This window comes from Triticum dicoccoides, chromosome 4B, assembly GCF_002162155.2.
Source record: "Triticum dicoccoides isolate Atlit2015 ecotype Zavitan chromosome 4B, WEW_v2.0, whole genome shotgun sequence".
Lineage (NCBI taxonomy): Eukaryota > Viridiplantae > Streptophyta > Magnoliopsida > Poales > Poaceae > Triticum > Triticum dicoccoides.
The window spans coordinates 31,542,488-31,565,232 of NC_041387.1; the positions used below are offsets into that span (position 1 = coordinate 31,542,488).

Below are 22,745 nucleotides of genomic sequence, written 5' to 3' on the forward strand. Positions count from 1 at the left end.
ACACACTCCGGACTGTTGGGTCCCGAGGTTGAAGCGAAACGGTCCACAAAGACAAACGATCTACAATCCGGCTAGAAGGCATCTTACATGTCATTTCAAATTACATTGTCAAACCGACTGATTGTACTCCTCCTCAATCCCATCTAACAGGCTGTCTAATTTACAGCCCTGTTGGGAATATTTTGCGGCCAGTTCTACTTGGCCATACATCAAGCTCACAGGGATCTCCTTCCCATCAGGCCCCGCAGGTCCGACCTCGGCCATGTGGTTTGGGTCAGCCTTTGGGTAGTGCGTCTTCACCATGGCCCAGGCCTCCCTGGCGCCCTGACGGCAGGTCGATATCTTCCACAAACGGAGGCGTCGCCGTGCTCCCTGGAGCTTCTCAGCAAGCTCACCAAGGCCCCTGGGTAGGGAGACGGATGGCCATAAAGCCTGAACGACGCCACTCATCGCCTGCCGAACATGTTCGAACAATTGCACCAGCTCGGGAAGTTGGTCACCTGTTGACCCAGGCATTTCCTCCGTAGGGCGACCTGTGAGCACACCTAAAGACATATTTCTGTCAAACGACTTCCTCACCGAATTCTTCTTTTCAAAGGAATTTGCTCAAGCACTTACTATAAATGCCGCAACGAAGTCGCTGATTCTCCTTCAAGGAGCCAGACAGCTGGGCCCGAACACCTTTCAGCTCTTCTCCTAGCTGGGTGTGGGCATCTTGGAGCTTGTTTCTCTCCTGCTGCACCTTCATAAACACCCTCTCGCCAGCCTTTAGCTGACGCAGTAGCTGTTGCTTGTCCGGATCTAGTCCGGCGCCCTCTGCAATATTATTGTCAGCTTCACGCCGCACTTTGTTAATTAATTATCTTTTCAAAGTATGTCTTACCAGCGGGGGTCTCTGTGCCTCCCCCTGTGGCGGCCAGTGCGGCCTCTAGTTGGGCCTTGCACTCTTGGAGCTCCTGGGACAGATGGGTATTCTTCTCCGTAAGATCCTGCATAAAAATTGATCCTTAAATCAGTTATTTTAACCATTTTAAGTCTCGGGGGCTACTGGCATATATAACTATTAAAATTACTTACACGTATGTCTTTCACATATTGCTCCGTGGCTCTGGTTAACCCATCTTGAGCGGCACGGAGGTGCGCGTTTCCCGCATCAAAGGCATTTAACGCCTCCGGGGAGAAACACGCGTCACGAAGAACTGTCCGGCGACGCCTGTGATTCATGGCGCTCTCCACCTCAGACCGGGTGGCGGACAGCCGGTCGGCATCCTCCGTCGGAGGAGCGTCCGACTCATGCCTTGTATTTGCCTCCCCTTCCGGGCCATGCGTTGGACCATGGCTGGCGGAGGCTTGATTGGCAACCTCTCCGGACACTGTCCAGCGAGCGCTCTTTCTGGAAAAGTTATGAGCATTAATATACCTCCTGGGAATCCTTCCCTTAAAAAAATAGCGGTGCTCCGTACCGTTGCGGTGACGTTTTAGTTCGCGTCGCACTCCTCTTCCGCCTGCTGGGCCGGACTGACCCTTGTTGGCCGGTCGCCGCGGGCTCGACTTCCTGCCGTAAAGGCACTTCCTGTCGGACACCATTGGTGCACGGTGGTCAGAACTAAGCATTAAAGAAGTAACGGCGTCAGGACTTTGGTCGTACTCACTGGGGAAGCCGAACACAAACCGGGGTAGTCAGCCATAATGGCGACTAAAGCATTATCTATGCCGAGCTGGTGGTACACCCCGTCGATCAGTTCCACCACTAAGTCCGGATCCTCTTCGGAGGCCGGATCAAGGGACCTTTCTGGGTCTTCGGGTTGCGGGGCTAGGCTTTTTATGCCCTCCACATCCCGACGCAGTTCCTGTGTCAAAATCATACAATAAGACAATTGCCTTTAAAGGCACGGTTCAGATATGCATGCGACCGCTTACCCAGCTCCGAGGGTTGTTCATGGAAAATCCGTTCAGAGGATTTGTGCGGAGGAAGTCCTCCTTCTCCCCCTTGTACAAGCCGGACAGGATCTTCACCAGATCGTCGGCCGAGCCAGGTCCCTTGCGGTCGTGATGGGTGGCGTCGTCGTCTCTGTTGAAGTCCCACATGGGGTGGCCCCTATATTGGAGCGGCTGCACCCCACGCATAATGCATGTGGCCATGACTCCGATCATGGTTAATCCGGAATGGGCTAGCAGCCGTATCCGGCCCATCAAGTAATGGACGCTACTATCACCTTCTCGTCGAGGGCTCCGTGGGCGCCAACTTAGGCGTTTCTTCAGGGGAGCATTGCTGAACTCCGGAAGGCCGATCCGGACTGGATCCGGCAGCGGAGCGTCCTCCATATAAAACCACTCCGAAGGCCAATCTTCGGACGCCTTCTTCGGAGTCCCGGACAGGTATCCGGTCCCGGCGATGCGCCATATTTCGGCTCCGCCCACTTGATATATCGACCCCTTGTGAGAGCGGGGTACGAGGCAAAACAGCCTCTTCCACAGTGCAAAATGGGGCTCAATGCCCAAGAACAGCTCGCACAGAGCTACGAAGACCGCGATGTGCAAAATGGAGGCAGGTGTAAGGTGATGAAGCTGGAGTCCGTAGAACTCCAGGAGCCCCCGGAGAAACGGATGTATAGGAAATCCGAGTCCCCTTATTAAGTAGGAGGGGAAGCACACCCGCTCTCCTTTGGAGGGATTGGGGGCACTCTCCGCCTGCTTCCCCCCTTTGTAGGTGGCCAGTCCGGCTCGAACCGGAACCATGAAGGCCGGGGGAAGATATCCCTCTGCTTGGAGCTTCACTAACTCACTGTGCGGGACTGAGCATCTCCTCCAATCTCCTGGCTTAGGGCTGGGAGCGCGAGAAGAGGGGCCGCGTCGACTGTCCATGTTGGAATGGGTTTGGTTTCAGATGCGCCTCGATGAGTGCTTGCGGAAGGAGGAGGATGTGATTTGGATCTGGATCCTCGCCTCTCTTATAGGCAGATTATTTGCTCAGCTAGGGGGTAAAGCATAAAAATACCCTGGCTTTTCGCATTCGTGCGACGCATGGAAGAAGACCATTATCGGACGCGGAAGCCAAGGAGCGCAACATTTATGAAGCAACCGGACACTATCCGGCAAACACATGGAGCATGAAGAAGAACCCGCCTTGCAAACGCCGAAGACAACATACGCGCCGGATTCGTCGTTATTGAAGCCTGGTTCGGGGGCTACTGAGGGAGTCCCGGACTAGGGGGTGTCCGGATAGCCGAACTATCATGATCGGCCGGACTCCAAGACTATGAAGATACAAGATTGAAGACTTCGTCCCGTGTCCGGATGGGACTTTCCTTGGCGTGGAAGGCAAGCTTGGCGATACGGATATGTAGATCTCCTACCTTTGTAACCGACTCTGTGTAACCCTAGCCCTCTTCAGTGTCTATATAAACCGGATGGCCTTAGTCCATAGGACGAACAACAATCATACCATAGGCTAGCTTCTAGGGTTTAGCCTCCTTGATCTCATGGTAGATCTACTCTTGTAACCCACATCATCAATATTAATCAAGCAGGACGTAGGGTTTTACCTCCATCAAGAGGGCCCGAACTTGGGTAAAAACATCGTGTCCCTCGTCTCCTGTTACCATCCGCCTAGACGCACAGTTCGGGACCCCCTACCCGAGATCCGCCGGTTTTGACACCGACAGGAATGATCCTCCTAGCTCCACGAGGGTTGTCCTTGTTCCCTGTGATGGCAGTCATCCACCTCTCCAATGTAGCATCATCGACCTCCTCTGGGTGGACCCGACTGGTGTCTTCAGTACCAGAATACAGCCACATCGGGTGGCCTCGGTACTGGAGTGGTTGGATGCGCCGCCGAAGGAAAACCTCCAGAAGGTCCATGCCGGTCACGCCGTCACGAATCAACTAAACTACTCGCTCCATCAACATTTTCACCTGAGCCTTCTCCTCCGGAACTACTTTCAGAGAGGAGGGCTTGTTCACTCGACTCATAGATAAGGGAGGGAGCCCAGTCGACTGCCCTAGAGTCGGCCGGTCTTGGCAGTAGAACCAGGTCGACTGCCACCCTCTGACCGACTCGGGAAGGGTCATAGCAGGGAAATCGCTCTTACTCCTCATCTGGACACCGAGACCCCCACACATCTGGATCACCTGGGTTCTCTCGTCATTGGGACTGGCCTTTTTCACCGTCTGGGAACGACAAGTGAATATATGTTTGAAGAGGCCCCAATGCGGCCGACAACCCAAGAAATTCTCACACAAAGATACAAAGGCGGAGAGATAGGCGATGGAATTTGGGTTAAAATGGTGAAGCTGAGCTCCGAAGAAATTCAGAAATCCTCGGAAGAAAAGATGCGGCGGCAGAGAAAACCTTCGATCTACATGAGTCGCCAAGAGAACGCACTCACCCTCCTGAGGTTGCGGTTGCCACTCCGCCCCCGGAAGCCTCGCTGCTCCATGCTCGATCAGCCCCTCATTGGCTAGGTCGTCGAGGTCCTTCTGGGTGATGGTCGAGCGGATCCAACCCTGCGGTAGGCGAGACCGCGATGAGGATCCACCCCGACTGGGCGCTCTCCCCTTTGCTTGCACCGTCGCCTTCTTCGCCCGCTCCAAAGCCGCCGTCTTCTCCTTCACCATTGTCGCCGACGAAGCTGGAACGGAGTAGCGGCACTGGGCAGTTGGCGAGCGCAGCAGATGAATCTAGATACGAGGGAGGAGAAAATGAGGAGGCACTGTTCGGAAAACCTCCGCCTGGTTCCTTATATGGGGTCACTTCCGAGTGGCTGACAGGTAGGCCCAGGCAATCCTGTCAAATCCCGAAACAGTCGCGCACGTGATACATGGCGAAAAAGGCGGCGCGGGAATCGAGGCGTCCCTGCCTTGTCCCATCCGAGTACCATGGCCTCCTCCGCTTCGCGCGCTTCCCAAAATTCGGATCCCACTAAATCCGCTAACCACAGGGCAACTTGTCAGACGGAAGATCTCCTGCGATCCGTCGCTCGGAAATCTCCAAGTTCATAAAGTTCACTCGATAGATATAAAGAATGGATCAAGGCGACTGAACGAAAGTTGACACCCTCACTTGAAAGTCATTGATCCAGAGCAAAAACACCTTTACAGTACCAGAAAGCAGGTCGGAAAGATTGCCAACTCCGTCCTCACTCAAACCTCGATCCATTCGGGGGCTACTGATGAAGTCATGTACCTAGGGTAGGGTTACGGACCTGTCCAAGGTACCCTCCCCAAGGGCATCTCTTAGAAGAAGCCGTCTTCTAGTCGACCAAGAGGGATTCCACTCGACCGGCTAGAAGACACTCGACGAACCTAAAGACACTCGACCATGAAGACTCACTCGACCATCAGGAGTTCAAGATCTACTCTGTATCCAAACGGTCCGTAATTAAGTAGTCTTTATGGCCATGATGACACTTTATGTAAGGCATTACCAGTAACGTCTGGCCTTAATGTACTTTAACCCTCCGCTACGTGGGCTGGCTGGGGTCCTGGCGTCCTCTATATAAGCCATCCCCCCTCCACTGGTAGAAGGGTTCGCACCCCTGTACCTTTCACACACGTAATCCAGTCGACCGCCTCCGGGCTCCGAGACGTAGGGCTGTTACTTCCTCCGAGAAGGGCCTGAACTCGTAAAACACTCGTGTGTACAACTGCTCCATAGCTAGGATCTTGCCTCTCCATACCTACCCCCCATTCTACTGTCAGACTTAGAACCACGACACTATGATCTTTGGCCGGACTCTCGGACTATGAAGATACAAGATTAAAGACTTCGCCCGTGTCCGGATGGGACTTTCCTTAGCGTGGAAGGCAAGCTTGGCGATACGATATGTAGATCTCCTCCCATTGTAACCGACTCTGTGTAACCCTAGCCTTCTCCGGTGTCTATATAAACCAGAGAGTTTTAGTCTGTAGGACGAACAACAATCATACCATAGGCTAGCTTCTAGGGTTTAGCCTCTCTGATCTCGTGGTAGATCTACTTTTGTACTACCCATATCATCAATATTAATCAAGCAGGAGTAGGGTTTTACCTCCATCGAGAGGGCCCGAACCTGGGTAAAAACATCGTGTCCCTTGTCTCCTGTTACCATCCGCCTAGACGCACAGTTCGGGACCCCCTACCCAGATCGGCCGGTTTTGACACCGACAGCCCCCTATATAAAGAGGGGGAGGGAGGGCAGCCGCACCCTAGTCCCTGGCGCCTCCCTCTCCCCACGTACCACCACTCCCTCTCGCTGAGCTTGGCGAAGCCCTGCCGAGATCGCTGCTGCTTCCACCACCACGCCGTCGTGCTACTGGATCTCCATCAACCTCTCCTTCCCCCTTGCTGGATCAAGAAGGAGGAGACGTCTTCCCAACCGTACATGTGTTGAACGCGGAGGTGCTGTCCGTTCAGCACTAGGATCATCGGTGATTTGGATCACGATGAGTACGACTCCCTCAACCCCGTTCTCTTGAACGCTTCCGTGCGCGATCTACAAGGGTATGTACATGCTATCCTCTCTCTCGTTGCTAGATGATTCCATAGATTGATCTTGGTGAAGCATAGAAATTTTTTATTTTCTGCAACGTTCCCCAACAGAATCGACCACGGAGGGCCTCTACATCAACATCCTTGCCCCTCCGATGAGTTGTGAGTAGTTTACCACAGACCTACTGGTCCATAGTTATTAGCTAGATGACTTCTTCTCTCTTTTTGGATCTCAATACAATGTTCTCCCCCTCTCTTGTGGAGATCTGTTCGATGTAATCTCTTTTTGCGGTGTGTTTGTCGAGATCCGATGAATTGTGGGTTTATGATCAAGTTTATCTATGAATAATATTTGAATCTTCTCTGGATTCTTTTATGTATGATTGAGTTATCTTTGCAAGTCTCTTCGAATTATCAGTTTGGTTTGGCCTACTAGATTGATCTTTCTTGCCATGGGAGAAGTTCTTAGCTTTGGGTTCAATTTTGCGGTGTCCTTACCCAGTGACAGAAATGGTTGCAAGGCACGTATTGTATTGTTGCCATCGAGGATAACAAGATGGGGTTTATATCATATTGCTTGAGTTTATCCCTCTACATCATGTCATCTTGCTTAATGCGTTACTCTGTTCTTATGAACTTAATACTCTAGATGCAGGCAGGAGTCGGTAGATGTGTGGAGTAATAGTAGTAGATGCAGGCAGGAGTCGGTCTACTTGTTATGGACATGATGCCTATATACATGATCATGCCTAGATAATCTCATAATTATTCATTTTTCTATCAATTGTTCAACAGTAATTTGTTCACCCACCGTAATACTTATGCTATCTTGAGAGAAGCCACTAGTGAAACCTATCCCCCCCGGGTCTATCTCTTATCATATTTGCTTCCAATATACTTTTATTTGCATCTTTACTTTTCGCATCTATATTATAAAATATCAAAAATATATTTATCTTATCATACTATCTCTATCAGATCTCACTTTCGCAAGTGGCCGTGAAGGAATTGACAACCCCTTTATCGTGTTGGTTGCGAGTTCTCAGTTTGTTTGTGTAGGTGCGTGGGACTTTTGAGGAGCCTCCTACTGGATTGATACCTTGGTTCTCAAAAACTGAGGGAAATACTTACGCTACTATTGCTGCATCACCCTTTCCTCTTCAAGGAAAACCAACGCAAGCTCAAGACGTAGCAGCGCGCGCTAAAATTTGCAGCAGCCACTGGAGCGAGTGATGAGGATACATACCCGAGGTAGGGTCATAGGCCTGACCTATACGTCCTACCTAAGGTCACTACCCTAGAAGACAAGAAGTCCGAGAGGCAACGAAGAACCCCCAATCAAAGGTGTTGAGTGCAATCCACTCGACCAATCATATCACTCGGGGTATCCCTCCTACCTGTAGTCACTCGACCATATGAGGAATCACTCGACCTACTGAAGGCCAGGAGTCGCTCAGCACTGCAACGGTCATACATTCACTCCGTAGTCTTTAAGGTCATTAATAACACTTATGACTGGCGTTATCAGTAACGCCCCTACTTTATGTACATTAAGCCCCTTGTAATGGAGGCTGGCTGGGGTCCCGGCGCACTCTATATAAGCCACCCCCTCCTATGGCACAAGGGTTCGCACCCCCTGTAACATCACACATATAATTCAGTCGACCACCTCCGGACACCGAGACGTAGGGCTATTACTTCCTCCGCGAAGGGCCTAAACTCGTAAACCCTGTGTGTACACCTTTACCATAGCTGAGATCTTACCTCTCCATACATACTCCCCCCGTTTTCTACTGTCAGTCTTAGAACCACGACAGCGAGCACTCGTCGCCGCGCCAAAACAGGCGATCGACACGCTGCAGACACTTTTTTAGCACGCCGTGTGTTGGCCGCCTGTTGGATATGCTGTGAGCAAAAAAAGGTTGTAGATATATGATGATATCCGAAAACACAAGTGTGGATGGCTATGAACGTGAGTCCCCGGAGTCAAAGTAGAGCGCGACTCGGAATCCGGTTTGAACCACTCTTCTGAACGGCTCGGCTCTGCTCACACCGCCGCCCCGAACGTTCGTTCAGAATCGCCTTCGTAGTTCACCCTCGGCCTCGCCCCAACCGACCCAGAAGTAGAACACCCGCGATCACCGGCGCGCACCGTCCCCGAGTCCGATCGAGCTTCGTCCAAGGGCATCGCATCCTATAGCCGTCCCCCCGGTCCGCCCCTCCCGTCCACCCCACCAAACCCTAACCCCAGCGGTCGCCATGGGCAGCGGAGAGGGTCCCGTCTCGCCGCGGTCCACCTCCAGGCGCCACCGCCGGTCGTACGGCGACGGCGGGGACGAGGCCTCCTCCCCGAAGCGCCAGAAGCGTAGCCATCACCACCGCCACCACGGCCACGGCCACGGGGACAGGGGAGACCAGCAGGCGGGCTCGCGGTCGCGGATGTCGGCAGCGAAGCCGGGGGAGCGCGAGGTAGAGGATGGTGAGATAGTAGACGATGCCGCCGCCGCCGCCTCCAGGGGGCCGGATGCCGGCTTCGGCAAGGCGGGGTCGGTGTTCGGCGGTCTGGCACCTGCTCCGGTCTGTTCCGAACCCCCGTCCTTTGCGTTCCCGTTCGGTATAGGTTATTTTCGTTACCCTTTTCCATTGATCCATAATTAGTTGCTCATTTATCGTGTTGGTGCTTGGTGTGATATTTTTAATGCTGTTGGCACACACAACATTATCTGGTATGATGGCAGAGGATTTGCAGATCAACAAAATAAAATCTGGTATTAACTTGAGAAGGCAAGCGTCTTAGTTTTGTTAGCTGTTAAATGAATTTAAATATTACTACATTGAAATTCCATTAATTTATTCAAAGTTCTAGTGTTTACTCGGTTATTTGAAGCACATTTATTAACCACTGGCACAAAAAGCAGCAGCTATTGTTTAGTTTCCTCTGTGATGATAAATCAAGGACAGCTTACTCTGTTCTACGCTTTGCTGCACAAAGAAAAAGGAATTCAAGAGTTTCCGATCTCTGCCTTGAAGTAATTTTGTTCAAACAATCAAACACCCTGGGAAAAGCTAAAACAAGTATTCTTATTTATTTATTTTTGAATTTTCACGCCCGGGGGGTGGGGGGAGCGTTTCCGCACCTGAACTATCATTAAAGTGGGCAATTTACTTTTTGTAATAATCAAAAACTGGCATGAGCCTTTTCATATTATTCTTTGTTTTCTGATGAAGAAACTATTCTTTGTTACCTATTATATTCTAATAACTGACAAGATTGTTGGCATATTCTTGAGATGTAAGCTGTTTAACCGTAGATTCCACTTGATAAGTACAATAAACTGGGCCAAGCTTACTCACATAGAGCTGCAGGCTTTCCCACATAGCCTTGTTTTTCCTATTTTTCTGGTCATGCTTTTATTGTAGGAAAAGGCTTTTAGTCATCCTTGCTTTTCTACTTTTGGTTAATTGGTGAACTCACTTTGAAACTTACAACTGTAGGGATGTGATGACAAATTTGATGCAAACAAGAAGTGTAGAGAGGCTAACCACAGAAAGAGATCTGAGGAAATCGAGGAACAATCTTGCAAGTAAGGTTTCTCATATATGGTTAACTCATTCTCATGTTTTTGTTCTTATTCCATTTTTTAATTAATGTTTTGTGATGGTTTCAGGGAGGAAGATCAAAGTGATTTCGAACACTTTGCAAAGCAAGAAGAAGATGATCTTAAAAAAACTAAGGAGGAAGCAAGAAAGAGGATGGATGCTATTCTGGAGAAGCACCGGCAACGCCAGTTTCAGAAGGAACACCAGGGACCTGTGCCTTTCCATGATAGTACAGGTAACCTGCTTTTATTAAAAACAGAACCAAATTTCTGTGTGACATATTTTTTTTGTTATGTAGAAGTTAAGTTTAAACATATTTTAGTAACTGAGCTTCGTCATTGGCAGAAGTAACATCACTGGATAGAGATGCTGCTACCACTGAAGTAAAAGATGCCAATTCAGTCACTGTAATTGTTGATGAAAAATCCTACACTCTGGGGATGACTCCTCCTATCCAGCCTAACATTTCAATAAACTCGGGGATATCTGGTGATCAATGGACGGCATGTGTTTCAGGTTTTCAAGAGGGCATTCCTAAGGTAATAATCCTTTTGATGCAGTTGATTGTTCACTTACCCTTTTCTCAGCTAGGGTTTTTACTTACATCTTTGAAATTTTACAGGGTGATAGATCTTCAGATATACTTTGCGATGATATTTTTGGAGCATCTCCTATTACAGTTCAGAAATTGGTATGTTTTCTAGTATTCTTCATCTGAACTATTATTTCCACTGAAATTTCTTACTTCAATGTTTTGCCATCTTCTTTGTGCTCAGAACAGTCTTGGTAATCCATTGGCAATTTTATCTTTTACTCTATTGGTAGGAAGCTCTCAGCAGTATATTATTTTGTGCTCACCTATTGATAGTTGTGTTGTGTAGGGTAATCTAGATGGTATGCATGCCAGGAAAAATTCACTTCGCGACAACTGGGATGATGAGCATGGATATTACAGTAAGCTCTATCAATCTTTCCTTTCCATTTCATATCTACTTCTAAGTTACTCCTTTATAATTCAAACTTTTTTGTATTTTATACAGAGTACTACTTAGGGGAAGTGCTAGATGGTCATTACAGAATTACAGCAGGCTCTGGGAAGGGAGTTTTCTCAACAGTTGTCCAGGCAAAGGATCTGAAAGCCGGGAAAAATGATCCTGAAGAAGTAGCTATCAAAATTATCTGCAATGAAAAAGAAAGGTAAGCTGAGTTCATTACAACTTCTTCCCTTCTGAGGCCATATATTCAACAGGGAAAATAACATTTGACCCTGTAAATTGCATTTTGATTGTACAGGTACAAATCTGGTAAGAGGGAGGTTTCTGTACTGGAAAAATTGTCAAGTGCAGATCGTGAAGACAAACGACACTGTGTCCGGTTTATTTCTAGTTTCATGTATCGGGATCATCTCTGTTTAGTTCTTGAATCCCTTCATATGAATCTTCGTGAGGTTATAAAGAAATTTGGTCGTGATATAGGGCTGAAGCTTACTGCTGTAAGGACGTACTCAAAACAGCTTTTCATTGCATTGAAGCACCTAAAGGATTGCAGTATCCTCCATTGTGATATTAAACCAGATAATATACTGGTATGTCCGCTTTCCAAGTATCTTATTATATTTGGTAGAGCTTGTACTTGCAGAGCTTATTTTAAGCTTTGAGAAAAGCCTAATAAGTCATACCAATGGTTAACCTTTATGTTAATTGTATGCTGGAACCTACAAGTTTCTCTAACTGCCTCATTTTGCAGGTAAATGGGTCTAGAAACTTGTTGAAACTGTGTGATTTTGGTAGTGCTTTGCCTGCCGGAATAAATGATATCACACCAATTCTTGTGAGCCGCTTCTACCGGGCACCTGAGATAAGTGAGTTATTTACTTGACATGTACAATCATTTCATTAGATTTTCTTATATAAATTCAAAAAATAATCACCTGCATGCCAACATAGTAATTTGTTATCCTCCTGCAGTTCTTGGATTGCCGTACGACCATTCATTGGATATGTGGTCAGTAGGCTGTTGCCTATATGAACTTTACACAGGAAAAATCTTATTTCCTGGTGGGAAGAACAATGGCATGCTTTGGCTTCACATGGAATTGAAGGGTCCATTCCCTAAGAAGATGCTTCGAAAGGTGAGATATGATGCTGATTTCTTTTTTCATATGATGTACTTATCTCTTATGCGTATTCTAGAGAACAAAGTATGGTAGTGTTTGAGTTTGTATTTCCTAGTCTTCTTCTCTCTTAACAGAATTAATGTTTCTAATTATACAGGGAGCCTTTACAACTCAACGCTTTGACCAGGACCTTAATTTCCATGCCACTGATGAGAATCTGATGATGAAAAAGGTATGCTGATTATTTGTTTATACCTTGTTGAACTGACGATATACTCTGTTTTAGTGTGTTCTGTTAAAGAAAATTGAATCTGTGTCTTTATTCTGGCAGGCTGTGAACAAACTGTGTATGAACGTTAAACCAAAGGGTGTTGGCGGAAAAATATCAAGCTTCGCAGGCGAGGATCCGAAAATGCTGTCCAGTTTTAAAGATCTCCTGGAGAAAATATTTGTGCTAGATCCGCAGAAGAGGCTTACTGTGTCACAAGCACTTAGCCACCCATTTATTACTGGCAAGTGAAATCAAGACGATCAATACTTCTCGGTTGTAATATTGTTGAATGCTGTAGCTTCTTTGAACTAAGTTTTGGATTCAACCTGTCTAACCGACCGGCGGTTATGTAGCTTTAGGATCATATAGCACATACATATAGACGAAGCATGGAATGGATGGCTATCTTGTCTTGAGCCTCTTATGTAATACTGGCATCCACACATTGCTGTCTTTGGTAACTGTTATTATATCAGCCTCAAAGACCAGGATTTTTTCCTTCGTTTGACAAGTTGAATTAATCAGTGTTTGATACGTGAGCAAACTTGTTGGCAAATTGAAAGTTCATATTTAGAGATGCATCTAAAGCGTTTTTTTTCTTTGATTAGGCCTACCTGTATATGTCTGAATCTTTTCACTTGCTCAGGATGGTGCTAGATGCTTTCAGCTTTCTTCCGCTTCCTTTTTTTTCTGTGAAAATATAGGACTTATTTCAAAGGAAAGAAATGATTTGGCGCGTTTTGGGTAAGTTTTTTCTTCTTTTTTCTTTGCAAGAATACAGATAGCCTAGGCAATGGGCCGCTGTTTCTGGGCTGACGCTAGCGCAAGCGAAGGCGATACGGCCCACACCCGTGCCCCGGAGCGCGCACGCCGGGGGTTTTGGCGGGAAATTCACGCGTCACTAAGCGCTGCGGGCCCGCTGTGTCAGTGACCCGTATCACAGTGGAGGCCAAACCCTTCTTCCCCTTTCCCGTCCTCTCCCCCACATCCACCCCACCCCATTTTCCCCTCCGCCTCGCTCAAACCGCGAACAGCATCGACACGGCGGCGGCGGCGGCGGGCGAAGCAGGCGGAGGAAGCGCCGAGAGAGCACGCAATGCCGCCTAAATCGGACAGCGTCGAAGGTATGCCCCCCGGTCGATCCAACCCTATCCACTCCCGATTTGAGCTCCCCCCCGCTCGATTCCGCCCCCAATTCCACCAACCCCATGCTCGGTCTTGTGGGTGTATCCGGCCGCCATGTTCCTGACCACCTTGTCTCGGTTTCCTGTGCAGGAATCGTCCTCAACTTCGTCAACGAGGTAACGAACACCCCCCTCCGCTAAAACCCTCCCTCCCCACTTAAACCCCAGATTGCCCGCCTCCGCTCAGGGGCCAACCTTGTGCCTGCCGCCGCCGCGTTTGCGCGACGAGGGTTGGGAGGTTTCCTCCCCCATTCTGCATCCTGTGGTGTTTTGTCCCGTGTGGCAATGTTTGTGAACTTTAGCAGGGGATGCGTGGTTCTGTACCGAACGATGCTAGGTAGGTTCTGCATCAGTACCCGTTATACATGTTATATAATAAATGGCAAGCGACGTATGGAGGCGATGATTATTCGTGCAGAGGTTCGTCGTGACAGATTTTTCTATGCTGGCTGTCATCGGTAGTTGCTTTGTGAGAGGCAACTTGAACAATTCTGAGTTATGTTAAATACCACAGTAGTCAGTCCAGATAATCGGTCTATGCGCATTCCATTACTTTGTTTATCATAGCGTTGACAGAATCCAAAGGACTGAAGCTCTCTTATTCTTCAGTTCACACCAGTCTTTAGGATTTGGTGATGGCTCCTAATACTGAAAATTGTCTCAAGTTGAGAAAATGTTTCATTTCAGCATGCCTTGCATTCTGGTCCGCGGATGTTTCAATGTAGCCAACGTAGTTCATTATTAACTTCTCCTTTGAGCTGTTTCCCCTCTATTTAACGATTTACTCTCCATAGAAGTATCCGTCTCTGACTTTGTATGAAAAGTACGCTGATTGTGACTGGAAGTCAAGTGCTTACAAATGGATACACTAGTGTTTCCAGATAAATTTTTCACTTTTCAGTATAGGCTTTTTTCCATAAGCAGTATAGGTCATTTTATTTTGGTATCTTAAAGGTGTTACAATTATATGGAGCTGAAGCATTACTGCAGTGCTGCATGAGTTATCATTATCATCGTTAGTTTCACACCGATGTTTCCTTTCAGACACCGTTCTTACATCAGTTTGGTTAGAACCAATCATCCATGCAAAGTGAGAACATTATTTGTAAAAGAAGTTGTATATCATGCGTGAACTTTATGCAAAATATCAAGAGATGAATTAAGTGGTCGGTTAGATTATTTCAGATTATTCTGTCTCCACTCTATGTTTGGTACCGTAGCTCCAATCTTTACCAATTACCATACTAGGCAATAATGATGAGTGGACTATTGCTACGATTCTGCAGCAAAACAGGCCATTGAATTCTCAGAATGTGGCTGATGCACTACAGAAGTTTAGTCTTAAGAAGACTGCAGTGCAAAAAGGACTGGATGCATTGGCTGACAGTGGTCAAATATCCTTCAAGGAGTATGGCAAGCAGAAAATCTACCTTGCTCGGCAAGACCAGTTTGACATTCCAAATGGGGAGGAACTTGAGGAGATGAAGAAAGCAAATAGCAAGCTACAGGAAGAACTCGCAGAACAAAAGAAAATTACTAGTGAGGTCGAATCTGGTAAGCTCTGTTTGGTGCCATGGTCTTTGTGGTCTTTCTCAATGCAGTAAGCAACTATTAGTGGTAGCTAAGTACAAATCCTATCGCAGAGATAAAAAGTCTACAGTCAAACTTGACACTGGAAGAGATTAGGTCAAAGGAGGCCAGATTACAAAGTGAGGTATGTGTGCATGTCACTATGCTTCTTAGTGCGCATGTGTGTGTTTGTTCAACCAAGTTTTGACGGCAGAGCTCATGTTTATGCAGGTCCAGGAAATGGAAGAAAAATTAAAGAAATTGCAGAGTGGTGTGATCTTGGTGAAACCTGAAGACAAGAAGATAATTGAAGAGACCTTCTCTGAGAAAGCTAACCAGTGGAGAAAGCGAAAGAGGATGTTCAAGGAGCTATGGGATAATATCACTGAGAATAGCCCCAAAGACCAGAAGGAATTTAAGGTTCTTGTTGCCCCTTCTTGTTTTACCTTTGACACTTGATTTTGGCACTTGAATGGCCGGCTGTAACTGGTAGTTGTTTAGTTCATCTGTTGTCACTGCTTGTCAGTCAGCTTTCCAGTATTGCTTTCACCCTACCAGCCATCGTATCGATGAATAATATTTGTGTGTGCAGGAAGAACTTGGTCTTGAGTATGATGAAGATGTGGATGTGAACTTCCAACCGTACAGTGAAATGCTGGCGAGTCTCAACAAAAGGAGAAAAGTTTCTCGCTGAGGATGTAGGGCGCATGGGAGTATCTCAGATCAGATGTATGTCATCAGCCAAACAGCTCCATGGTTTTGCTAGTTTCTTAGTCAGGGTGTTTGTTGTAGTTTGTCCAGACAGATGATGTTCGTCAGCTGATGATACTGGTAGCTTCAGTAGTAGATTATCTGAGGTTTGCAGCATGTTTTGAACCAGTCATGTAATATAACTTCTTCACCATCTTAAATTATATCGAGGCATCTTATCACTGACGACATAAGCTTCCTGTGTTTGCTCTCTGTTCTTCGGTGAAAAATCAGAATCATATTAATATTTACTTTCCCAAATCGATATTTACATCGCATACACAAAATTTAGTAATGAATGATCTGCAATATATAGCTGCAAAAAGTTCAACTGTTATCAATACAACTGAATCAAGAAACCATATCTGCTATGTGCTATGGCCATATGGCTGGAGCTATGCTGCTAGAGTCTTCTGTTGGTCCTGACTGAAGCCGGCCTGCTCCTGGGCGTATCCTGCCCTTCTCCGTGCTTCTTCTCCGGGAGATCCTCTGCGTCTGAGCTGTAGTTCGGAACATGTCCGATCCTTCCGAATTTCTTTGCATCGGCCAGATCCTCGTCGCCGTGGAGCATCTCGTCGTCGACATGCGCCCTTCCTGGGTTCCTCCTGTGCCTGTCGTCGGTGCTGCTGGACCCTGCTCGCGAGAGCTCTATGGCAGCCTTGGCGGCGGCGGCCGCCGTGGCAGCCGATTCGAACGCGGCCTGCGCCGCCTCTTCCACGTCCTTGAATGTCAGCTTCGAGGCGGCCTTGTCTCCCTCCGGCCCCTCGGCCCGCGGCGTCGCGTGCCGCCGCTCGGCGTCGTCGTCGTCGTCGTGCCTCTTCTTCCTGTGGCCATGGCCATGGCCATGGTGGGAGCGGCGGGCCGGATCCTCGTGGTGGTAGGAGTCGGCGGCGTCGCTGTGGAGGCGCACGGGGATGTCTTTGTCGGCGCCGATCTCGAGGAGCACCATCTGGCGGCTCTCGAGGCTGGGCAGCGCGGTGGAGAGCCGCTGCACGAGCTTGGCGTTGACGCCGCAGCCGGCGCGGAGCTCGGCGGCGGCGGACGCGAAGCCCCGGCCGAACCTGGCGGCGAGGAGGGCGCGGGCCTCCTGCAGCTCGGGGAGGTCCCCGCAGCGCGCCGCCGCGTAGCAGAGCCCCGCCGCCGCCTCCCGCAGCTCCTCGGGGCAGTCGCGGTGCGCGTCGTCGAGCAGGGCGGAGCGGTCGGCGAGGAGCGCGCAGTAGGCGTCGAGCAGGAGGAGGACGTCGAGCGTGTCCCGCTCCCGGATGACCTGCTCGGCGCGGAGGAGGGCCCGGTCCGGGTGGCCCTGCCGGAGCAGCTGCTCCACGTCCCCCCGCGCCTGCGCGCAGCGCACCTCCCGGTGCGCGCGCACCACGGCGATCCGCTTCGTGGCCAGGTGCAGCAGGGACTTGAGCCGCGCCGTCTGCTTGGAGGTTCGGCCCAGCAGCACGTCCAGCGTCCTCCCCATCGCCGCCGGTCGAGTCGGCTGGCGATGGCTGATCGAGCGGAGGGCGCGAGGTGCGTGGTGATCAGGTGGTTTTGGCCTGGTGTTTTATACCCCACTCCGTGCGGCGCGAGGTGTGAGTCGGAAGGAGAAAAATAATTAATTCGGACGCGGGAAGGAGGTGATCGGCGTTTGCTTTGCGGCCAAGGCGTTGTCCAGGGCGGCGAGGCCGACGTGCATTCAAACGCCCTCCTTTCCCGGTCGACTGGTCGAGTGAGTAGACGCGTGCGTGCCCACCAGCGAGCTGAGACCGTTTCCGTTGGTTCGGCCGGGGCCAGAAACACCAACGACACGGACCGATCGGCCGCGGGTTTCGACCGGCAGCCGCCACGTCGGTACGTACGATCCTCCTCCTTCTCGTTTGACTGGGCTACCGTGACTTGGTGGTTTTGGGGGGTTTTCCGGGGAAAGCGACGGCGGGCCGGCTGCGGGTGGAGACTTGAACCGGTTCGAGGGGATAGCCAAAATGTTTGCACATCATTTGCTGCTGCTGCTGTGCTTTCTTTTCGTACGGTCCAGGGGGCTGTCGACCGCGACGGCTGCTCCTGGTGTCTTGATCGTCGGTGCTACGGCCAAGAACGGTTCGCCTGGATTGGGACCGACGGGACCCCCTGTTGCTACGGCGAAGGCGTATGGTTTTCCTCTCTCGCATCGCATGCATCTTTGTCTTGTGTTCATGGCTTTGCGTCGATGGCCGTTTGTACTAGCAACAACCAAAATGTCATATACTATATATTTTAGGAGAGTGGTTGCAAACTGTCCTGTCATTTCGTACGTTCACAGCCTTAATATTGACGTGGTGCACAACAGCACAGGTGCACGCGGTCGTCCGGCGCTGGAATCTCCAAATCAGCACCTGACCGGGCGCGTGCGTGTGCTCGCGCTTTACGTACAAGTGGCAGCTAGCCGGCAGGTAGGACTATTCCGGTGCGAGCGCTGTTGCGTTCGGAGTGTTGATCCGGTCAAGACCCAAGTGGCCGAAATCCATTGGTCACAAGTCAAACTTCCCAAACGAGAAAGGTCACAAATCGGGACAAGTCACAAACCATTAGTCTTGCTAAGCACTGTCATAGGCGGATCCCACCTGTGTCTGTAATGAGCATGAGAATGTTCATCATTTATTTTTTGACTATATTGTTGGGGTGTAGCTAGGTCTCAATCGACTGAGATTTAACCAAATTTCAGTCAAGTGACATAGTATATAAAAAGAAAAAAAACTTGAAGAAAAAAATTATACAAATCTCCATGCAATATCGAAGGAGGCGGTTTTCCTCTCTCGCATGCATCTTTGTCTTGTGTTCATGGCTTTTGCGTCGATGGCCGTTTGTACTAACAAGTAACAACAACCAAAATATCATACTCCCTCCGTCCGGAAGTACTTGTCATCAAAATGAATAAAAGGGGATGTATCTAGATGTATTTTAGTTCTACATACATTCATTTTTGTCCATTTTGATGACAAGTATTTTCGGACGGAGGGAGTATTATTATACTACTCCCTCCGTCCCAAAATTCTTGTCTTAAATTTATCTAGATATGGATGTATCTAATACTATCTGGTCAAATCTAAGACAAGAATTTTGGGACGGAGGGAGTACTATATATTTTGGGAGAGTGGTTGCAGACTGTCTCAATTCATATGTTCACAACCTCAATATTGACATGGTGGGCATTCCCGCAAAAGAAAAAGGTTTCCCAAAAGCTAGCGAGACCATTCTGGCTCAGTCTCTAGGATTGACATGGTGTGAGCATTGTGTGAGAACTCCCTCAGATGCCATTGCAATATCTAGAACTAATAATACCCAGCAGCACTCCCTTTTCACGATATCATTTTCACAGTTGAAAAACTGAACCACCGTCGTTAATGCAGGAACCATCGATTGATTCATCCGTCATCCCTGCTTCTGCTTTGCAGCCGCATTGGCCCAGCATGCGTACGATCCTATAGGAAGCTTCGGTGCATGAAGAAAACGGCCAACTACGCGTGAAACACTTTTCTCTTCTTGAACTTGTGCGACACTTTTTTTGGCAACGCACGAATCATGCAACTGGGGATTAGTCTCTCGCTCGCACAACAGCACAAGTGGAGTGGACGCGGTCGTCCGGCGCTGGAATCTCCAAATCAGCACTCGACCGGGTGCGTTCGTGTGCTCGCACTTTACGTACAAGTGGCAGCTAGCCGGCAGGCACGACTATTCCGACGGCCCATTTATTGGTTGTACACGAGACCATCAGAGCTACTCCCTCCTTTCCGGTTAGTACACCTTAAATCCGAAATCTCATCAACCAAGGTAGATGATGATTGGAGTAATGTATCTCGTAGTTTAAAAAATTACTCAAACTTTTCCCTACATCAATTACAGTGTATGCATGGATGACCACTAAATGACTAGGATTGGTTACATGTTGATATTGCATTGGTTGGTTTCTTTTAATCCTTGCATGCATCAATTTAATGCACCTTGGGATGTGAACATGTGGTGGAAAAAAGTAAAAATAAGACTTATAATATGAAAAACCCAGGAAAATGAGATGAGTCCAATAAATCAGAAAGGAGGGAGTATATAAGTAACCTCGCAACTCATTTACATTCCACAAAATCCCAATGCTACCTGTGGGGAAGAAGTTATTGGCCTAAGCAGACTCGTTGGTCTTCAGACGACCGCGTGTGTGCACCTGAAACATCGCCCTTACCCGTCACTCGCCGGCCACTGAATAGGCGAAGAAATGGAAAAAATAAGGTGCGGGATAACATGGAATTCAATTTCTTTTTTCGGAAGCACGGCTGACCAAATCAGCAACAAAAGTCGAAGAGTAGGTTGAACAGGAAGATGATCCCACGCACGAATGCGGGCAAAATATCCGCGATCATGTCCGAGCGCGCCTGCTGGCGGGACGCCCCCTCATCGTCCCCATGCCGGCGGCATATGTGCGCCAGGTATTTGAAGAGTATCCAGTGACAAACCAGGAGTGCCAAGATACCGCCAAGAACGATGCCAATGATCTTCCAAACGCGATACATGGAGAAGAAGCCTGCGGTCATTAAATTAGATAAATACATAGTGAGTTCTTTCTCCGGCGAACTGCAACTGATGCAAATTAAAGGTCGATGTACCTGTATCAGTAGAAGGTGGTAGATGTGACGAGTGGCGGAGGACAGGAAAAAATTAGGTGGGGCATAATCTAAAGGAAGTAGGGGGCTTATGCCCCCCCCCCCTCCTATAGAAATCAAAGTAGTCCATACACATTAAAATGCACTCAAATGTTTTTACGTGATCTTAAGCATAATGAACAAAGAAAATGAAAGTATAAATACCCTTAAATAGAAACAACTTAAAAGGATACACTTAATACTCCCTTCATCCATTTATATAAAGTGTATTTATTTTTTGATAAAATTCCACAATGTAAGGTGCATTTGATCTAAGAACAAAACAATGGGAGTGCCCTACCTTTCTTTTGAAGAAAAAATATAACTTGTCAATATCAAGACTTCTAAATATTTTAGGCTCACCATGGCGTGGAAGGAGTGCGTCAGGCGGTGGGCTGTGGACGCACGAGCAGAGCTCCTTGCGCAGAAGACGCGTTGGGGCCGAAGGTGTGAGGAACGCGGGAAGCACGAGCAAGACTGCAAGCTTGTGGAACGTCATCCTTGAGCTTGTTGGGTTGTTGCACGCTGTGCGGTGGGTGCTCTCTGTCTCGCCGGCTTAAATGCCCCCGTGCTTGCAGATCTAAAGCGAGCGCATGGCGTCTCGTCATCTCCATTTCCATGCAAGAAAATACCTTCATGACCAATCTGAAGCTCTTTATCTTTCATGGGAGGAAGAAGATACCTTCATGAGAGGAAGAAGCTTAATGTGGTAACTGGGCTTTAGCGGCTTTGGGAGTTAGGGCCGGGAACAAGTGGTGAGGGCAAGAGTGGGGAAGCGCGCCATGGTTAGAGGGTGGCCAGAATGTTTCCAATGTTACTATAGAGAAGAAGGGCTGGTCTTCTATATGGTCCTTGCAAGAGAGTATCTGGTGAAACGAGCAAATTGATGCACCAGGTACACCAATGATAGATGGGCCGTTGGATTCGTAAGAGAATGACATGATTCGGTGCGATGATTGGGCTCCTGATATATTTGCAAAACAGTCCTCGCGGTACAGCTAAATCCAGCAAATTGACCTCCACGCATCTAGATCGTCTTCCTCCCCTTCCTGAGCTCTGTACCAAGCCTGGAGCTAGGGCTAAGCAAAATCCAGGATGTTTGACAAAGTGGTGTTGCTTCCTACTCCAGTGATGTATCTATGATTAAGGTGGAAAATGGCGAAAGGGTAAAAATACCAATTTACCCGTGGATTGGTCTGTGATCGACACCGTTGTAAATTCACATGTACTCATTTCCCTCATTCTTAATACAAAAGGCACGCAATGCTCTTACGTGTTCTTGAGAAAAAAAATAAATCCTTTTAAGCTCGCTCGGTCAAGGGCACCACACGAGCTAATTGGGGTCCTCCTCCGACTTACTCCCTCCCTCCGTCCTTTAAAGAGTGTATTTCCAACTTTGTTGGAGGGTCAAACTATTTCAAAGTTTGACCGAGTTTGTGCAAAAATATACAATGTTTGTGAAATCAAATAGGTATATGATGAAAGTATATTTTATCACGAACCTAATGCTACTAATTTGATGGCATAAATGTTGATGTATTATTATATAAACACGGTCAAATATAAAAAAGTTTGACTTTCCAAAAAAGTTGGAAATACACTATTTAAAGAACGGAGGGAGTAAAGCCGAGCACAAAATGCACCCATGCGCTTCCACTTCACGGACGCCGATACAATCACCATGGCAACGGGCAGAACGACGATTTGAAGAGTTGGCAAGGATACCGATCTGTGTGGAGAATAGGAACCGGCGGTCTAGCCGGGGCCATGTGGGGGCAGTAAGGATAGGAGCGGGCCGACCACGTTGCTAAGTGGGTGGAGCGTCTGGGGCGTTGCAACGTGGGTGGAGATGGCGATCCGCTCCGGTCCGCCGTTGCCATTGTTGTCTCTCTCTGCGTGCGCGCGCGTGTGTGTGACGCCCATGGAGCGGCGGGGCACCTCTGCCCTAGCCAAGGTCGGGAGTAGGGCTGCAAGAAAAGCTCAAGGCTCATGAGCCGCTTGAGATCAATTCGTTTTTTGACTCGACTCGAGATTGACTCGAAAAGAACCAAGCTGAGTTTGAACACTTTATGTAGCTCGACCGAGAAACGAGCCGATCTTGAGCCAATGTTGGCTCGCTCGATTTTAGCTCGAT

General features: G+C 48.5%; 3 protein-coding genes across 4 annotated transcripts; 2 read left to right on the top strand and 1 right to left on the bottom strand.

The window, feature by feature from the left end:
• Positions 1-8,515: 8,515 nt before the first annotated feature.
• LOC119294802 (serine/threonine-protein kinase prp4-like) lies at positions 8,516-12,973 on the top strand. Of its 2 annotated transcripts, none has more exons than XM_037573072.1 (12): positions 8,516-9,046; positions 9,965-10,053; positions 10,138-10,304; positions 10,415-10,608; positions 10,692-10,760; positions 10,951-11,023; positions 11,110-11,266; positions 11,363-11,654; positions 11,816-11,930; positions 12,037-12,200; positions 12,343-12,417; positions 12,517-12,973. In XM_037573072.1, the coding sequence occupies exons 1-12, from the start codon at positions 8,729-8,731 to the stop codon at positions 12,703-12,705; spliced, it is 1,902 nt and encodes a 633-aa protein (XP_037428969.1). In that variant the 5' UTR covers positions 8,516-8,728; the 3' UTR covers positions 12,706-12,973. The 2 variants fall into 2 exon arrangements, with proteins under 2 accessions (XP_037428969.1, XP_037428970.1); XM_037573073.1 differs by having other exon boundaries at positions 10,418-10,608.
• Positions 12,974-13,439: 466 nt separating this feature from the next.
• Positions 13,440-16,145, top strand: LOC119294804 (homologous-pairing protein 2 homolog). The gene is made up of 6 exons (XM_037573075.1): positions 13,440-13,580; positions 13,732-13,757; positions 14,927-15,194; positions 15,284-15,354; positions 15,441-15,629; positions 15,802-16,145. The coding sequence occupies exons 1-6, from the start codon at positions 13,553-13,555 to the stop codon at positions 15,901-15,903; spliced, it is 684 nt and encodes a 227-aa protein (XP_037428972.1). The 5' UTR covers positions 13,440-13,552; the 3' UTR covers positions 15,904-16,145.
• Positions 16,146-16,251: 106 nt separating this feature from the next.
• LOC119294803 lies at positions 16,252-17,468 on the bottom strand. The gene has a single exon (XM_037573074.1). It carries the CDS (start codon positions 17,422-17,424, stop codon positions 16,363-16,365), a length of 1,062 nt encoding a protein of 353 aa, XP_037428971.1. The 5' UTR covers positions 17,425-17,468; the 3' UTR covers positions 16,252-16,362.
• Between the last annotated feature and the right edge of the window lie 5,277 nt (positions 17,469-22,745).